We start from the raw sequence: 16,853 nt of genomic DNA, 5'->3' as shown, positions 1-16,853 counted from the left end.
TAATCACTTTGAAAAAAGTGAATAAAATATGAGACCCACAAAAAAAAAAAAATTAATAGTGGACCCTACTATTTTTTAAAGAAATTACGCGGCGTTTACGCATATCACAGTTGTACGTAGAATTACTTTTTACAATAATATTTTAAGATAGAGTATTTTTATAAAGAGAAATGATATTTGCAGTCATGGAGTGTGCAAGCGACGTTCACTCCTTTCGAAAAAAATGAGTAAATATGAGACTCACATGAAAAAATTAATTTTTTAATAGTGGACCCTACTCTTTTTCAAAAGAAGTGTGCGGCACTTACATAATCAATGACTGTATCTAACATTACTCTTTTATAAAATGATGTCATTTTTTCAAAAACTTATCTTCCAAATTAGATTATGCTACATGGACGGTGTGTGGTGTAAAAACGTTCAAATAGAATTATTCTAATTTTATAAGTTATTTTATAAAAATGAATAATACTAAGTACAAGTCTTAAATAGACAATTCACATGCATGTCTTTGTAAAAAGCGGATCCCACTAAAAAAATAGATTTTTTTTCACTATTCATTTTTATATATGAAAACTGTGGTTTGTAAATGGAGAATAGATTCTAGAATTAAATTTGAGAAAGTAGATAAATATAATGTCATATCTTCCAATTAGAAATTTGGTGCTATAATTTTTAATTGTGTATATAGTTTGGATTGAAAAAGTCAGAGTATTGGATCTGGTTGATGGAAGTTCAAAACTTTACTTGTCTTCTTATATGTGCCTTAATCTCATTTCAATTACGTGCTTTAGGTAAAATTTTCAGATTCTTATCATATTATATTTGATCTTTTTTTTTAAGCTTGTGTCTTGTTGTGTTTCTTCCGACTTCTTGTAAATCGACACCCTGGAGTATACTATAACATCGCGTACTACTTTGGGCGTAATCAGTATTGATGTACAAAGTCACTCACCATCGTGCTCGATCGCACATAATTCCTGAAAAATTTATTCATGCTCTTGCTCATCTGCGTGGTTGACATACTAGCACAAAATGTGGTCTGCAAGTAAGCCGAAACTCACTTCTCCCATCGGTTGTAAAGATTTTGCAGCCAATCATTACGTAATAAACCATACTTCACTAGTATTGAAACTCATTCCTCCTCAAACTCATTAGATGTTACTGTATCATGGATACAATGATGAAACTCTTTTTGAAAGTCTAGAAACTTGTTATAGACTTGTGCCAAATGTTCTGAAAATTTTTGTAAAATATGCCACAAGCACAATCAGTGAGTTGTATTTGGGAGTACCTCTACAATGGTCTTGGTCATGACTTTGTCATCATCAGTAATAATGGTTGAAGAGGCATGCCCAAGCATTACTTCCTGTCATGTTCTCAGTAACCATATATAGGATTCAGTTGTCTCATTGACTAATAATGTGCAACCAAACATTATGGTTTGATGATGATGATTGACTCCTGAGAACGGCACAATTGACATCTTATAAACATTTGTAAGGTACGTCGCTTCAAACGTGAAAACATCTCCGAAATATTGATATGCAGACTTTGATCTAGCATCTGCCCAAAACAACTTCTCATACACTCATTATGACCTGGATGGAGTACACAAACTCAGGTTCTTTACACTGTCGTTCAAGAAAGTTTACATACAACCTTTGTGCATCTCCCTCTTCAAATAATTTTCTTTTTTTATTTTTCAAATAATTTTCGACGTCCTTTCCAATACAATCAATGTTAAAATCACCACCTGTTTCTTTACTTAACACCGACATTATCTTCCTTGTCGGTACACCAAACTCATTCAAAGTGAGAATGATTTTTTTTTTTTGCACATGCGTCACTCCTCTATACCCACAAAGCATACTGGTACTTCTTGGTGTGAGTGGCTCATGATTGTGTTCAGGTACGAACTTTCATACTATTTTCACCATCATTTATACACATGGTAAATTTACACTCAATCTTTATTTCAGTAGGTTCAGAAAATTTTCTTTCTTTTTATTTGAGACTTTCACACCTAAATCATTTCCTTGTACAAACATAGTGTACTCCAATTAATTTTGTGTCCCTTCTCTATAATTGCATATGGTTGATCCTCATTGCAAAACTTTTTCCTCTTGCATACGCCTTGTAAAATACTTGGGCGTCCTCAATTTCATCAAAGTCATTCCTAACGAACGGTTCAAAAAGTCCACCACTAGAAGTGGAAAAGAAATTGACTCCATCTCCATCTTCCACATTCACTCTATCTCCATATCCATCTCCCAAATTCATGCCATCTCTCACATTCACATCACATTGATCTCCCACAGTTTCATCCTCAATAGTTTCATTTACAACTTGTAGACAGTTTCTAGTCATTAGTATCTCAATATCATCACTATCTGAACTCCACCCAAAATCTTTCATCCCAACATAAAATAATGTAATCAATAAAAGATCAGTCCCTAAAAAAACCACAATATTATCATATTACTGTTAAAACAGCTACATCTCGCCACTGAACATACTTCAATTTCATCAATTCATAGTTCATTCATGAGTTCTCTAAAATTATTCATGAGTTGCTCAACTATTCAAACAGCTACAGCTTGCCACTAAACATTTTGACAATCTTGTAAATGACATTATTTAGGATGTGGGAAGTGAGGATGTCAAACTTTTTAGTGCCATTAGATGGATGAAGTAATATTTTCTCCACTTTTTTAAAGTTTGAAGGAAAATAAAGTGCTATCAGAGGTATAGAATTCAGAAATCCCCCACCCCATGTTTTCAACCTTTATTTTTACCATTTAAATTGAGGCTTAGGTGTAATAGTTGAGCAACTACTTGTTGCCTCATAGGCAGATGGTAAATGGATGGTGTGGGTTTGGAATATGCCTTATATATTCAATTGCAGGAACAACAAATGGTGATGCCCAGGCATCGTGAGTCAAACTTACAGAAGGAGCTGAGCCGTTACAGAAAAATCTAAATAGACAAAGTTTGCATTTATATAACTTAGTATTTTGAACCAACAATAGGCACAAACAAATTTTTCATTCTATATTACAACTGGAAACTAGAGAATAACAAAACACAGACCATGAATTTGTTTGATTCGTCATTGTGCGGACGGTGGGAAATCAAAGCCAAAAACCCTACAATAAAACACAAACCATTACAAATTAGGGATTACAAAAATTAGAGATTACAAATAATTAGAGATTACAGAAAATAACCCACCCATCGACGTGAACTACCAGGTATTGAGGACCTCAAGGGTGAAGTTGCAGGTCTTGATTTTGGGTTCGTTTTCGTGAGGGAGAGAGAGAGAGAGGGGTTAGGGATTTCGAGTTAGGGTTTTCGTGAGAGAGAGAGAGAGAGAGAGAGAGAGAGAGAGAGAGAGAGAGAGAGAGGTTAGGGATTTCGAGAGAAATGAAGGGGAGAGGGACGGAGAGACTCGGAAAGGAGAGGGAGAGGTCTGTGGAGAGTGAGTTCGAGCGGGAAAGGGAGAGAAGCAGAGTTGATCCCTTGTTATGCGTCACCCACGGTTTCTTGAGGAACCCTTACTTGGCAGCTCCCTATTCATCTCCGATAACAGCTCCTTATAGGAGACACTGGCCCAAAGCATTTCTGTTTCATTAAATCTCTATAATGAAATACGTACATTTCTATATTTATGTGTGTGTGTGTGTATTTAGAGACACATATAAAGATATTTCTAAAACGGTACACTAGTACATATCGGTATCGAAATATTCCATTTCAATACCTCAATTGAAATAGTTACCGAAATGGAATTCTTCAAAACTTTGAACAGAACACACCATTTGAACTTTCTATTTTGCTGATTCTATTAACATGCTTTCTATGCCTTGCACATAGATGAAAATACTTGGTACATCTGTCCCCATTTGTCAACCAGTGCTCCTTTGTCCTTTGCCACTTCAAATCTTCATCTAACAAGACACTCAATTATTCTTGAGCTTCGTTAATAAACAACAACAGTTGAGAACTTTGCAAGAGAATAGGTGCAGTGAGAATATAGTAGCGAGAATTCTCTATACTCCAACCTCTAAGCTCGTCTTACAGCAACTTAACATATGTTTCACCATGTCTAGATGATCTATTTGATAGAACAGATAAAAAGTTTAAACTGATAAAAAGATGTAGATTTTATTATTTAATTTATCTCTTAAAACTCCTATTTACGTGTGAATCTAACACGTGAAATATTTATATAAATAGGGTAGAGTGTAAAGTCAGAGTTCAAACTTAGATTCTTTATTTTGATACCATGTGAAATCATTACTTCTCTTAAAAACTTAAGCTGATGAAAATAGTATATTTTATTATTTAATATACATCATAACAATGAAGAAAATATCTTATCTATTATTGCACTAGTAAATCTTTGCTGATTCCAACCCAGGTCACTCGAGCAACAATTTCCTAAGACAGCTTGAAGCTCCACCATTTGTTATTAATATCTCAGATTTCCACCCTTTTTTCTCAATTGATCTAAGACTCTCATTAAAATCACCCATATGCATCCATGGTGGTTGAACTTTCATTGTGGATAAGTTTTAGTAGATCCTAACTTTATTCTCTTGTTCGTTTCCAAGTGGCCATAGAAACTAGTGAACAACCATTTAAATGAGGCCCCTTTATGCAGAACTTCGATATGTATGTGATTGCTCGAAAAATTAATCAGATTGACCTCCACTTCCCGACCCTAGAAAAGAGCCACACCATCAGTACTTCTGCCTCTACTGCCTATTGCTATAAAGCCTTCGGACTTGAGTTTTTGTTGTAAACCTTCAACTCTACCGCGCTGTAACTGTCTCCATCCAAAACAACACCATTGGCTTCTTCTCCTTTACAATAAGGCAAAGATCTTGAATTGTTCCAGGATTGCTATGCCCCGATAGTTTCAACTTAAGATATTTATAGCCATTTGTTTTATGTAAATGGGTTGAACTAAAACTCATAACTCATTTGACCTGATTAATATAATTTTACATAAACGTTAAAATTTATTTATATTTATTAATAACCATAATATCTTAATATATATATATATATATATTAATAGTTTTCAAATTTTAACATATAATAAAACCAATATTACAAACCATATAATAGCAAATATGAGCATAAGTCTAAAATTACAATCCCAACAATAAAAACAATAAAAATATAAGCATACTGAGAAATATTAATACTAAAACTTAACAATAATAAAATTTTAATTTTGAAATAAATTCTAAACGGGTCAAAATAGGTTGATTTTGTGTTAATCAGGTTGACCAATTATTGACCTATTTATAAATCGTGTATTAATAAGTCAACATGTTTTGATCCGAACTTGTTAACATCAAATCCAAATTCACTAATTTCGTATCGTGTTCGTGTTGGATTCAATGGTCGTATCATATATTGTCACTCCTCCATGTATGTTAGTGATTGATAATAGAGTATCGAAATAGATGAATAGAAATTTAACTTGAGAATTCAGTAGAGGAAATCAGGTTTGTATGTTTTCAGACGTCGCCGTTTAAATCTCTAAGTCCAAATATGGTTTTGCAGTATTTTCTTTTAAAAGCATTGGCAACTTAGTGGAAATAAGGTACGCAAAAGCATTTTACAGTTCTTACACGAGGGAGCTTCCTTAGAATCCATATGTGAGACTTTTATCACTTTAGTACCAAAAGTATAGAATGCAGTGAAGTTGAGTGAATTTAGGCTTACTGGCTTGCGTAATGTCTTTTCGAAGATAATCTCAAAAGTTTTAGCTAACAGACAAAAAAAATCCTACTTTGTATTATCTCACCTAGTCAAAGTGCTTTCATTTGTATATAAACTTTTATATCTAACAATATCTTGGCTGCTTATGAAACGATGCATTCACTGCATATTGCTCCATATGGCAAAGGTATATACGACAGTCAAATTGATATAAGTAAAACTTATGATCGAATGAAATTGGATATTTCCTCATAATTGTCATGATGAAGATGAATTTTGATAAGTCAGACAAACTTTTTTATGCAATGTGTGACTTAAGTTTCCTAATTAATGAGTTGCAACATCTTAATCCTGTCATAGGATTTTTACAACAGAATTTTCTATCATATTACTTAATTCATTCTGTATTTTGAAGTATTGAATTACATGAGGCCGAAAAGATTTTTTTTTTTAATGATACCAGATGTTCAGGACAGTGTCTCGATTAATCTCAGGAGTGCACATACCTTAGTCCAATGGCCCTTAGAGGATGTTTACACCTAAGAGGATTTTAACCTTGGACTTGGGGGAAGCATATCTCCATGCCTAAGGCCTTTACCATTTGAGCCAACCCTAAGAGTTCAAATGGGGCATTTTATCACATCCATCTTTGTAACACCCCATTTACATAAGCAATAGATGTCATGTATATACATAAATATAACAGGCAAAAGATTTCATAATTTAATAAAATAAATAAATTAATCCAATGAGCCAGAAATTAAATCAAACTGCTCCATCTAAGTATGACCAGACTGCTTGTACTCATCATCGTCCTGTGGTTAAAAATATAATATAAAACTAAAATGATAATAGTATAATAAAATAATAGAATTTTTATAATGATATAAAAATACATTAAACTTATTTTATGGCCTAATTTTATGATCGGATTGTTCCAATCTTCCTTTAAAATTTGTTTTAGGCTGCCTTTAGACTTGCCTTCTCATTGTCACGTGAGCCTCACGTCCTGTCTTACTTGGTGACACTCGAGCTTTTTGAAGTTTGAACACACTTGTACCTAAAACAAGTTCAACTCCTACATTCAATAAGCGCAAGACAAGCTAGTTATTTTTTTTTTCCCTATCAGAAGTCGCAAATAGTTATCTCGAGTGCATTCTTTCTTACTGTTGTACCCAAGTCTCCTTATCTCGAGTGCATTTTTTCAACTCCAGAATGCACAATTGTATTTGATTACAGTCATCTAGGAAGGAGAGAGAGCGAGAGAGAGAGAGAGAGAGACATAGAATTTAGTGTTTCCATAAAGGACGAATGGTCTGGAAAAAGAAAAAGCCGAAAAACTGCATAAAAACCAAAATCAGTGTAAAATTCAACCCGCATTTGATTCTGAATCAGTTCTCAGGTTAGCCAAACACCTTCAACCGTATAATTTGGGCAAGAATACCAACTTCCCCGATCAAATGTCAATAATTGGAAAAGGTAAAAGCCATCAACAAGCTGTCAATCCTTGTGCAAGCAACTGTCGTATTTCAACTTTTTTCTTAAGCGATCTTTGTGGTGTCACAGGTAGGCATATTATCTATGCCCTAACTTTTTGGCATTTAACTGTGTTAGACAACGCAAGAGTTTATACTTTCCTAACATAACCCATCTCCTTCTCTTTCGCCGGGGCCATAACCCAGTCTCAGTAGTTTGATCCAAAGCCTCACTAAGTTGGCATATGGCACCTAACCGTTTAAACCGACAAAGCTCCCACATCCCATGTCAACCATCTCCCCGATGTTATAACGCAGCATGACCTTTGTTTCTAAGAAAGCTGTTGTAGTTTCGAAGAAATGATGATAAACTAGCAAGCAAATTCCTTGTCAACAGTCCAACTGAACCCTTTATACTGTTGAACAGAACCTTTACAAATCCATCAATTTCTGATTCGTATTGCTCGTAAACAAAGAATGCAGTGAACGAAAAGACAAGGGCTGCATTTCATATCAAAGAAGATCAATATAATCAATTTCATCTAGAAAGTTCAAATTAAAATAAAACAAGCTGAATAGTATGAAAAAATATTAAAAACATATATTAACAGTTCTTACCTACACCAATCACTGCAGTCAATGATTGCAACAGAATCAACCTCAGAAAATAGAGAGAAACTGCTACCTGCATTGAATTATGAGAATTATATGGGGGAAAGATTTTACAAAATAACCACCACTGGTGAACAGGAACATTTGCCATTCAAAATTAGAGAATTTGTTCCAGTTGATGTATAAAAGTTCTTGTTGAACATGCAGCACTAACACATTATAGGCTCGTGTATCACCACCCACTATAATTGTTTCTGTCGTATCAATTATGATCATTAAACAAAACCATATCATCTCACAAATATTTCATGATGAGCACCAAACTTGAGTTACTATAATCTACATGCATCAAGTCCGTACGTAAGAAGAAAAAGAAAACTCTAGTAACGGGATAATGGTTAAAACTAACAGATGGTGTCCACACAATTGTATTGGATTTGCTCGTCTGGAATATGTCTTTTCAATTGGGCTTAAGCTGGGAAAGTGGGTGGCATTGCAGCTTGGAAAGAAGGAATAAAGATGCAAAAAGTTTGTTCAGAAGCTTTCAGGCTCCCATGTGTATATGGTCAAAGACGGATACAATTTCCACTTCATAGAATCGTCAATACATTCAATTACCTACCTTGAAGAAATTTCTCCAATCCTCCCCTTGGGCCAGGGACTGTATATGTTGGATGCCATTGTTCCATATATATGCTAGGGTTGCAACTGAATATTTCACCGCTGTTTCTGACACTTCACAACAAGACGGAGGTATTCTCTGAAAAGTGATAGCAACTCTGTTGCAAAGCCATCATAATGAATGGAATTGATATCAGTTACAAAGGAAATAGTATTTTGGAAACATTAGTCATCGAAACACTTCAAAGAGATAATACAAATCAAACAAAAATATAGAGCTAATGCTAATGAAGTAAGAGTTCAGGTCATTTCATGCCATTGAATCATGTTCTTAATAGAACCAACTATTGAGCCAGACTACTACTGGAGCATATAGTCCCATATGGGTTTATTGAATGAGTAACAGGTAAGATGACGCTCTCATAGATGGGGAAAATGAACCAAGGAATACGAAATAATGCTTCACAAGAACCAAAAGAAATATGACCACATAAATGGCTTAATATGCATATATAATAGAGGTTTCAACCATCCACCCCCCTTGATCTTTTCCCCCCTAAAACAATATGCAAACTTTAGCAGACAAAAGTATTGATAAAGAGCCTTTGGCCATTCAGAACAATACCAAATCAAATTAAGAAAACAGTGAGGACACAATAAAAATAATGCCATGTTCCAAATTTTTTTTTTTTTTTTTTTTGGGGGGGGGAGTGTCCAACAAAAACAAAAGGTAACAGAAACTTTTGGCAGTTTGAGGGAAGAGAATAAAATTACAAAATCCAGTAAACAGAGTTAGCCAACTTAGCTTTCACAAGCAACAATACTTACATCTTTGATGATACAATACCATATCCAAAAAGGATAACATTAATCAGAAGCAGAAGCTTTGCAGCAGATGACATGAAAGTTCTTCCAGAAAGGAAAAACCAGTAAAACAACAGAACCAGAGAAAGAAAATATATAAATGTTTTCTTCTCGTCTCTCCACAGCAAAATGTCCGCAACTGCAGCAACATAGTTCAAGGTCATGCCATGGTAATAACTACATAATCAGCACCGTATGATTCAGAAGCCTATTCAGACACAAATTCCGTGGATACACTATTTGGCAATGTTTAATCACGGAGAACAATGCTGTAGTCATCAGTGTCTCTAAGTTAAGAAATGGACCAGTTTTAGATCCGTGCCTTTGGTACCCTTCTAGAACAAATTAATATGCACCCAGATAACAATGCACTTCTGCCAAAAGCAAACTTAAGACTGCTGGAGCAAATTGGTAATGGTTCACCAAACCAAGCCCAGACACACCTAGGCTTTCTAGAGCTAGGACAATGCTAGTTGCACTCACTAGCAAATGTACAACCAACGCTTATTTGCAGGCTAAAATTAACCCAGGCCATTTATAAAGCCACAGGCCTAAAAGAATTATGAACTTAAAATGATCAATCTGACTCAAATCATGGAAAGTTCAATATTAAAATTATGGCACAATTGTAGAGTAAAATATAAAGTGTGATACAATGAAATAAGTTTCGAACCTTCCCCGCTGCCCAGCAATTTTTCTATTTTTGATTGTTCATTGAAGCTGTTATATCTTGCATAATAGGAGTCTTCGGCTACATTGGACAATGATTTCATGGTCAAAGTGGCACCTTCCTGCATAGCAATCAGAAGAACAAAAGCAAAACTTTAAAAAAAAATTCAAACCTTATAATTTCTATCTTTTTTCTTTTAAGTGATAAGGTATACACCCGAGAGGGTCTTCAACCTTACTGACCATGAGAGAATGAAAAGTAAAAAACAAAAACATAAAACTTACTTCCATGGAAACTACTGGTGAGTACCCAATATGTTTCTGAGCTGCAGCGCAGTTAAATGTTCTAGTGCGTGAGGCTACTTGAATGTAATGAACTGATACAGAATGGTTGTATTTTCTGGATCCCAATTTTTCATGCACCCATTTGACAAGAAGGAGAATATACCAAACCATCCTAGCAGGAACTTTTATTAATGGTCTGCAATTAGAGGAAGCGCTCACATTCAGCTTTGGAAAAAACAATATAAAAAGATTTTGCATAAACATCAAAGAATGAAAACTCAGAATTTGTCCTTTCTTGAGTACTCAAAATGGAAGCACAATCTAAGCACAAAGAAAATGTTGATAAAGAATAAAACATATCAAAATATGCAAAAGGAACATAATAGATATGTTCTTCTGTTGCAAGATTACATTAAACTCATATGCTTACACTCTTAAAAGTGTCAAAGTGACTTAATGTGATCATTAATTTCTCAAAATAAGTTGGAAAAGTCGTTTTAAAACTTTCTTCCTCATCTAAGACCAAAAACTCATGCCACATATTTTCTACATCATATGGATAATATCCAACAAAGCAAGACTTTGCAATTAATTTATTATTATTATTATTACACGTAAAGATACCTCACATTATTTTCAAGTGCTGCCCAAGTACACTGGAGGTATACAGATGGGAACGCCTATCTAAGGAAGGTTAGGGACAAAAGAGCTAGTAAAATCTATAAAGGATTCAAAATGGTATTTGTTATGGATTGCAGTCCACTCATATAAAGAATTCAGCACGAAAGTTCTCAACTCGTGGAAAGTTCTCTCCTAATGTTCAAAGTTTTGGGCATTACACTCCTTCCAAATACTCCACATCAAGAATGAAGGAGCCATTCTTCCGATGTTGATGCTAATTCCACCCAGAATGCCTCCTCAATCCAGGATTAGCTCCATCAGTTGAAATGGCATCACCCATTCTGTCCCAAGAAGTTGGAAGATTGCTGTCCACAAGACATTAGCCACTTCACAGTGAAGCAACAGGTAATCAATGGTTGGTTTCCCTGCTATCTTTGCACCCACAATGCCAATCCATCAACATTATGTGCCGCCTCCTCAGATTATCTATCATTAATATCTTCCCTAGTGCTGCTGACCAGACAGAGAATGCTACTCTTGAGGAAGCCTTATTCTGTCATATACTTTTAAAGAAAAACGAACATACATCTAGGAGGTGTAGCAAGACATTGTAATTATAAATTTAACTGTACAGTTACTAATCAAGAAATTTACCTATACAGTTAGATTAAATTTTCAATTTGAAACAATGAAAAGCTAGTATAAGTTCAATATTCATCCCGTCCAATTTAACAATAAGCAGCAATAGAGCTTATTTGGCAGTTGAGTGAAGGATGTGGGTTGGAGTTTAATGGCTGCATTGCTTGGAACTTATCAGAGCCTACTGCAGTATACTGAACTCAAGTTAGTGATGACCTAGGTAACTAAGCCAATTAGTATGGATTACTACGCAATTTGATAAACTGGAACTTTTCCACCACAGAGGTCATAGAAACAAAATAGTCAGAAATCAACAGAGGATTGGCCCAAGTGGAAATTTAGCATGAGTTGATCATCAGACATCGGCCATGCTAAACTAAAAATCTCCTAACAATCATCTACTTCATCAACTATACTAACTTTCAACCACAGAAATTAGTATAAACTTGTTCAACGCATACATATATCTATAGCATGAGAATAAATGCATAAAAATGTATGAATATGATATAGATGGATGACTTGGAGGTAGTCTAGACTTGAAAGTTCTCAGCTTTTGGGCTCTATCTCTCACTCTCACTCCAAGTTCTGGCCATTGGGAAAAAAACGTCTGAAAACTGCCATCGTTGATGCCAACTGAAAATTAGCTACTCTTGATGCATTAGCTGAGTTCACATAAGAAATTCAGATTCTTACTTTTACCTTTGATATCCCAAGCTGTCTGATATGAGAGATACGAAGTCCCAGAACTTCATAGGCTCAAGATTAGTGATGAAAAATGCCTACAAATATCAATTTCGAGAGAATATATCATTCCGCATGTATATCATAAAAAAGGACGAAAAAAGTAATTCTACATCCATGAAAATTCTCAATGTAGGCCTACCTTTCCAGCCACAGAGACCATCCGAAAATCTAAAGCTTCTTCTGCACAGATGTGGGCATGACTAACATTCTCAGCATAGGTGAAGTCAGACATGTTTTCACCACTTCCTATAATAAACTGAAATGAGAGACCCTGTTACTTCGAAAAAAGCTATATACACTTCACACTCAGAAATACAAGTCACTGTCAAAAGTGTAATCTCCAAAAGTTAGTACAAAGAATCAAAGTTATGACGAACACAGCCATCTGTGGTACACCTGGAAATCATCTCTAATGTGGGGTATAAACTACTAGATATCCAAAGAAAAACAAATACGACAAAATGACGCAGAGTGCATCCTGAGTCTAAGAAAAAACAAACCTTCAAAACATGAGATCCTGAATAAACAAACTCATGACACCCTAGTCCCACATTAGGTATAGGAATAACCCTTAAGTGGATAGGTTATAAAGGTATTCATGGGTGCTACGTCCAACGTTAGTTAGTTACTAGGTGAAACTGGACTTAAGTGATTCTACAAAAGTTTCAAATTGACTAAGTCTTTTTGTTATTATAGCACAGATGTGGCTAGCACCTTCCCTGGGTCATTACAAAACAACCATTCTGATGGTTTATTGAAGTTTCAAAAATCATCACAGTATTTAAAACGAAAGTGGTTTATATGATGATTTGCATCAAACCTTTGCCCAACCAGATTTCACTAAATTTACTAACAATGGCACAAGCTGTGTTTCTCCAGGTCCAAAGATGTTGCTAGGACGAAGAGCACATGTTAGGAGGCCATCAATGTTGTTAGCAAACAGGATCAGCGCTTCTGCTTGAGCCTTAAGGTCACTCATCATGTCCTCAAACTGCAGAACACATCAACAAATACTTTGAGGGGGCAGGGGGAGGATAAAGCTTAGAGAAAATAAAAAACTACATATCTAATACTAAAAGAACAAGGAGGAGAAGCCCTCTAAACAGAGACATACTTTCCAAGGGTATGTCAAGGATTCATCTCCATTATTTATATCATGTAGACCATTAAATACTACATCTGCGGAACTGTTGTATATTAGCCTTCTGACTTTGCACTCTCGGCAAGCGTTAATAACGTTTTTTGCACCTGAATGAAAAGTCACAATGCAATTCTTTTTCCTTCAATACTTTTCAGTACCAAAATAAATCTTGCATGATTAAACTTATGAACCGCAGTATGATCCATTACCTTGAACTATAATCATGTAGCACTTATAGAAATCATCTCTTTGTAAGTCGCTAACATCCATATAGAATACAACAGACGAACCTTCAATTGCTGTAATCATATACGCAATTAATTGTCAAAAGCAGGAGTAATGTAACAGATAGTGACAGAAAACTAAGGCATCAGTAATTATGCACAGACAGTTTGTTTCTTTATTTGTTTGTGCGTGGCTTTAAACACCAACACGAGATAAAGGAAGGAGTAGTAGTGCTCTGAGTGTTAAAGCACCAGTGCAAAAAATTCCGAGAACAAATATTTGTTTACTTTGCCATCATCTGACAATTTTGGACTCAATTCACACATAAAAGCAGCTCAAAGATCCCCAAAATTAAACAGAATTAAAATTTTTAATGGTAGATATTAGGTGGGAATATCTATGCTTCTTGGGTGAATAATGTTCAAGGGTTCCTTATTCTGCATATGCAGGATTGATGGCTAAGTTAAAATTACAAAGAACTAAAGACAGCATAAATAACAAAGAAAGGTGAAGTCAAAATCCTCCAAGGCTACCATATCCTAATATATAACAACAGCTCTCACTACTTCTCCCCACTAGTACAAGAGAACACGCCTTGGAATCTATTATTGGTGGTCAGTTGGTGTTGAATTGAAATATATCAACTCAATAACTTTGGGGCCTCCAGACACAAGAATGATCATCCGTTGACTGCTGAGGAAAAAAAAACAAAGAAGACACAACATAAACATAGATTGAATATGTTTTCGTGGCTTCTCTTAGATCCTAAGTCACAAAAGAGAAATAAATCACAAACTTCTTTGACAGCAAACCAATCTAACAAATCTTTAACCTCTATTTGGTTGCTCAATCAATGGACGATAAGAAAAAACACAGATAAAACTTCAAGGGTCAAGTTCATCTGTTTCTATTTCAAAATTTAATTTGAGCAACATTATGTATATGTTCAGTGTAGCTTCCTGTTCTCAAAGGATTTCTGAATTCATTTTTATTTTTATTTTTAAATCAGCAGCCATGAATTTTAGGTTAATTTATTTTCTTTTCCACATTATTTTTATGCAGGTCAAATAAAATTATCCGTTAGATTGCAAGAACTCCAAGAAAATTCTAGAAATCCTCCTGTATTTTTGTTATTTTCTAAAAGAAAGATGACCTCGAAGTTGAAACCGCATTTTCAGTTTAGCACGATAATTCTTCATCCCCAGCCCATTTTAGCGGCAACCAACAAATTTCAAGACGTGAGCTTGTGTTAGTTTTCTAAACAATTAACACTAACGATCAGGTCCTAAAAGGTCAAATTCTTGTTCTCGTTTTCCATTTTGTCACCACCAGAAGCAGAAGAGACAGAGCGAGAGCGTTCTCAAGTAATCATCACATATATTTCTATAAAAAAAAACTGAAAATTTAGGAGTCAAGCATCGCAATAACATTCAAATACCCAGCTCAGCCGAGTAGACTCTCCCACAGTTCCTCACGCTATCGTTTCCTTTCCTTAAGCGTATTTTCTCAGCAACCAAACAGTTACTGAAACGACAGATGCTATAAAAACAATTATAAGACTAAAAGTGAAAATAATAATAATAGACATATGTCCCACATTTGACATGAAACTCAGCCGGGTGGACTTTCACAGATTTTCTCTCCCGCGTTTCTCCCGGCATCCAAACAAGTGACAAAGACAAAACAGACACCGATATAGAATAGGCAGAAAGAGTATAGAGAAACCTTGGAAAATTTGAGAATAATCGAGAACGTCTAGGGGGTAGCAGGAAGCGCGACCGGAAGAGAGAGCTTGGGAGAGAAGGGAGTCGTGGAGGGGATGGAGGTGGAGGGAGCGAGGGGAATCGGCAACTCGAACGATCCAGTTGGGGAGTGCCAAGAGCCTAAGGACGAGAGATCTGCCAAGGAAGCCTCGACCGCCGAGGACAACGCAGGTCCTGCGGTTCAGCTCCGTGAGCCGGTCCTCCATTTTCGATAATTTCCTTATGATCAAAGGAAGAGAGAGAGAGAGAGAGAGAGAGATGGTTACAGAAATTGAAATGGTGGATCACAGAGGGGGGTAATGCTTTTTATATGGCCTGCCCGGCCCTCTTTCTCTATATTAATAGGTATGGTGTTTGGCGCGGAAAGCATTTCTTTAATAATAAAATGTGCCCTTCTCTCTCGTTTTGGTTGTTTTGTTCCCACCGGTACTGTAGACTGTAGTTTGTTGGCCGGCACCTCTCCTTCTCATACTGAGTAATGCCCTCCCTCTGTTTAATTAAATTGATTGAATTAGCATTTCAATAATAATAATAATAATAATAAATTATTTAATTAGGCTTTATCTTATGAAAAATTCTACATAAAAATTTTATATCATACACCTTAACCTAATCAACATATGATTTGTCATTTTTATCCCTTCTATCTTAATGTTTAAATATATATGTGTTTAAATAAAAGAATAAAAATAACAAATTACATGTTGATTAAATAGAAGTATATCATATAAGACTTCTTTGTAATATTTCTCTTATCTTATATATATGGATTCGGTAATTCTTTCGGTTAATCAGATTAAAATTGACTCCTATACAGTACAAATATGACTTAAGACTCAAAAAAAACCTAAGACATAAATTACCAACCCTACTTCCACCTAACTGCTTTTTTTTTTTTTTTTACATAGAGAGGGGATACTATCCTTAATTTTCTTAATAAGAAATCAAGGAGTTAGGAATGGATGAGTCACTTAATTAGAATTGGGGAGTTAAAGGGATTCGGCATCGGAGAGTATTTCAGAATCACCCGGTGTTTTGCAATTGTATTTGATTACAGTGTAGATTTAAGAAAAATAAATAAACAAAACAAGATTCAATTAGCAAATAGATAAATGTTTTCTTCACAAATTTAAAGATGTTTTTTTTGGCCCGATCAGCAGTAATAGTCATTACAAATATGAGGTTCTGAGATGTGTCAGTCAAATGAGGTATATGATGTCAGTTCCTTCAAAACCACAACAAAAACAAAAAAGGGCAGACTTTATGGGATAGGAAGTGGGTGCTGGTTGGTAAACCCATCCATCAACAATGGTACCTTAAAGCCCAAAAAATAAAAAGTAAAAACAAATTTAACTCCAAAATATAAATTAAGATTTAAAGCTTCAACAAGAAAAAGTGGCAGACTTTCACAGCCAAATCCCAACAAGTCATTCCAAATCCCTCCCACTTCTT

At 35.1% G+C, this 16,853-nt stretch overlaps 1 protein-coding gene across 1 annotated transcript; it reads right to left on the bottom strand.

Moving 5' to 3' along the window:
* Positions 1-7,018: 7,018 nt before the first annotated feature.
* Positions 7,019-15,765, bottom strand: LOC108985075 (3beta-hydroxysteroid-dehydrogenase/decarboxylase). Its single transcript, XM_018957229.2, has 12 exons — positions 15,364-15,765; positions 13,623-13,712; positions 13,387-13,520; positions 13,093-13,263; positions 12,412-12,528; positions 12,228-12,307; positions 10,266-10,461; positions 9,985-10,102; positions 9,276-9,450; positions 8,449-8,605; positions 7,833-7,899; positions 7,019-7,715 (listed from the first exon to the last, which is right to left on the bottom strand). The coding sequence occupies exons 1-12, from the start codon at positions 15,605-15,607 to the stop codon at positions 7,522-7,524; spliced, it is 1,743 nt and encodes a 580-aa protein (XP_018812774.1). The 5' UTR covers positions 15,608-15,765; the 3' UTR covers positions 7,019-7,521.
* Between the last annotated feature and the right edge of the window lie 1,088 nt (positions 15,766-16,853).

Source organism: Juglans regia, chromosome 7 (genome assembly GCF_001411555.2).
Source record: "Juglans regia cultivar Chandler chromosome 7, Walnut 2.0, whole genome shotgun sequence".
Lineage (NCBI taxonomy): Eukaryota > Viridiplantae > Streptophyta > Magnoliopsida > Fagales > Juglandaceae > Juglans > Juglans regia.
Note: the sequence above shows the minus strand (reverse complement) of the source record. Positions and strands in the feature narration are given on the sequence as shown.

What these genes read in the sequence shown, in the direction of transcription:
- LOC108985075 (XM_018957229.2), bottom strand. Translation starts at nt 15,607, where the DNA reads ATGGAGGACCGGCTCACGGAGCTGAACCGCAGGACCTGCGTTGTCCTC. An exon ending in TTATTCTCAAATTTTCCAAG is followed by an intron (nt 13,713 to 15,363) that starts GTTTCTCTATAC and finishes ATATGATTACAG; the next exon opens with CAATTGAAGGTTCGTCTGTT. An exon ending in GGTATTGTATCATCAAAGAT is followed by an intron (nt 8,606 to 9,275) that starts GTAAGTATTGTT and finishes GCTTTGCAACAG; the next exon opens with AGTTGCTATCACTTTTCAGA.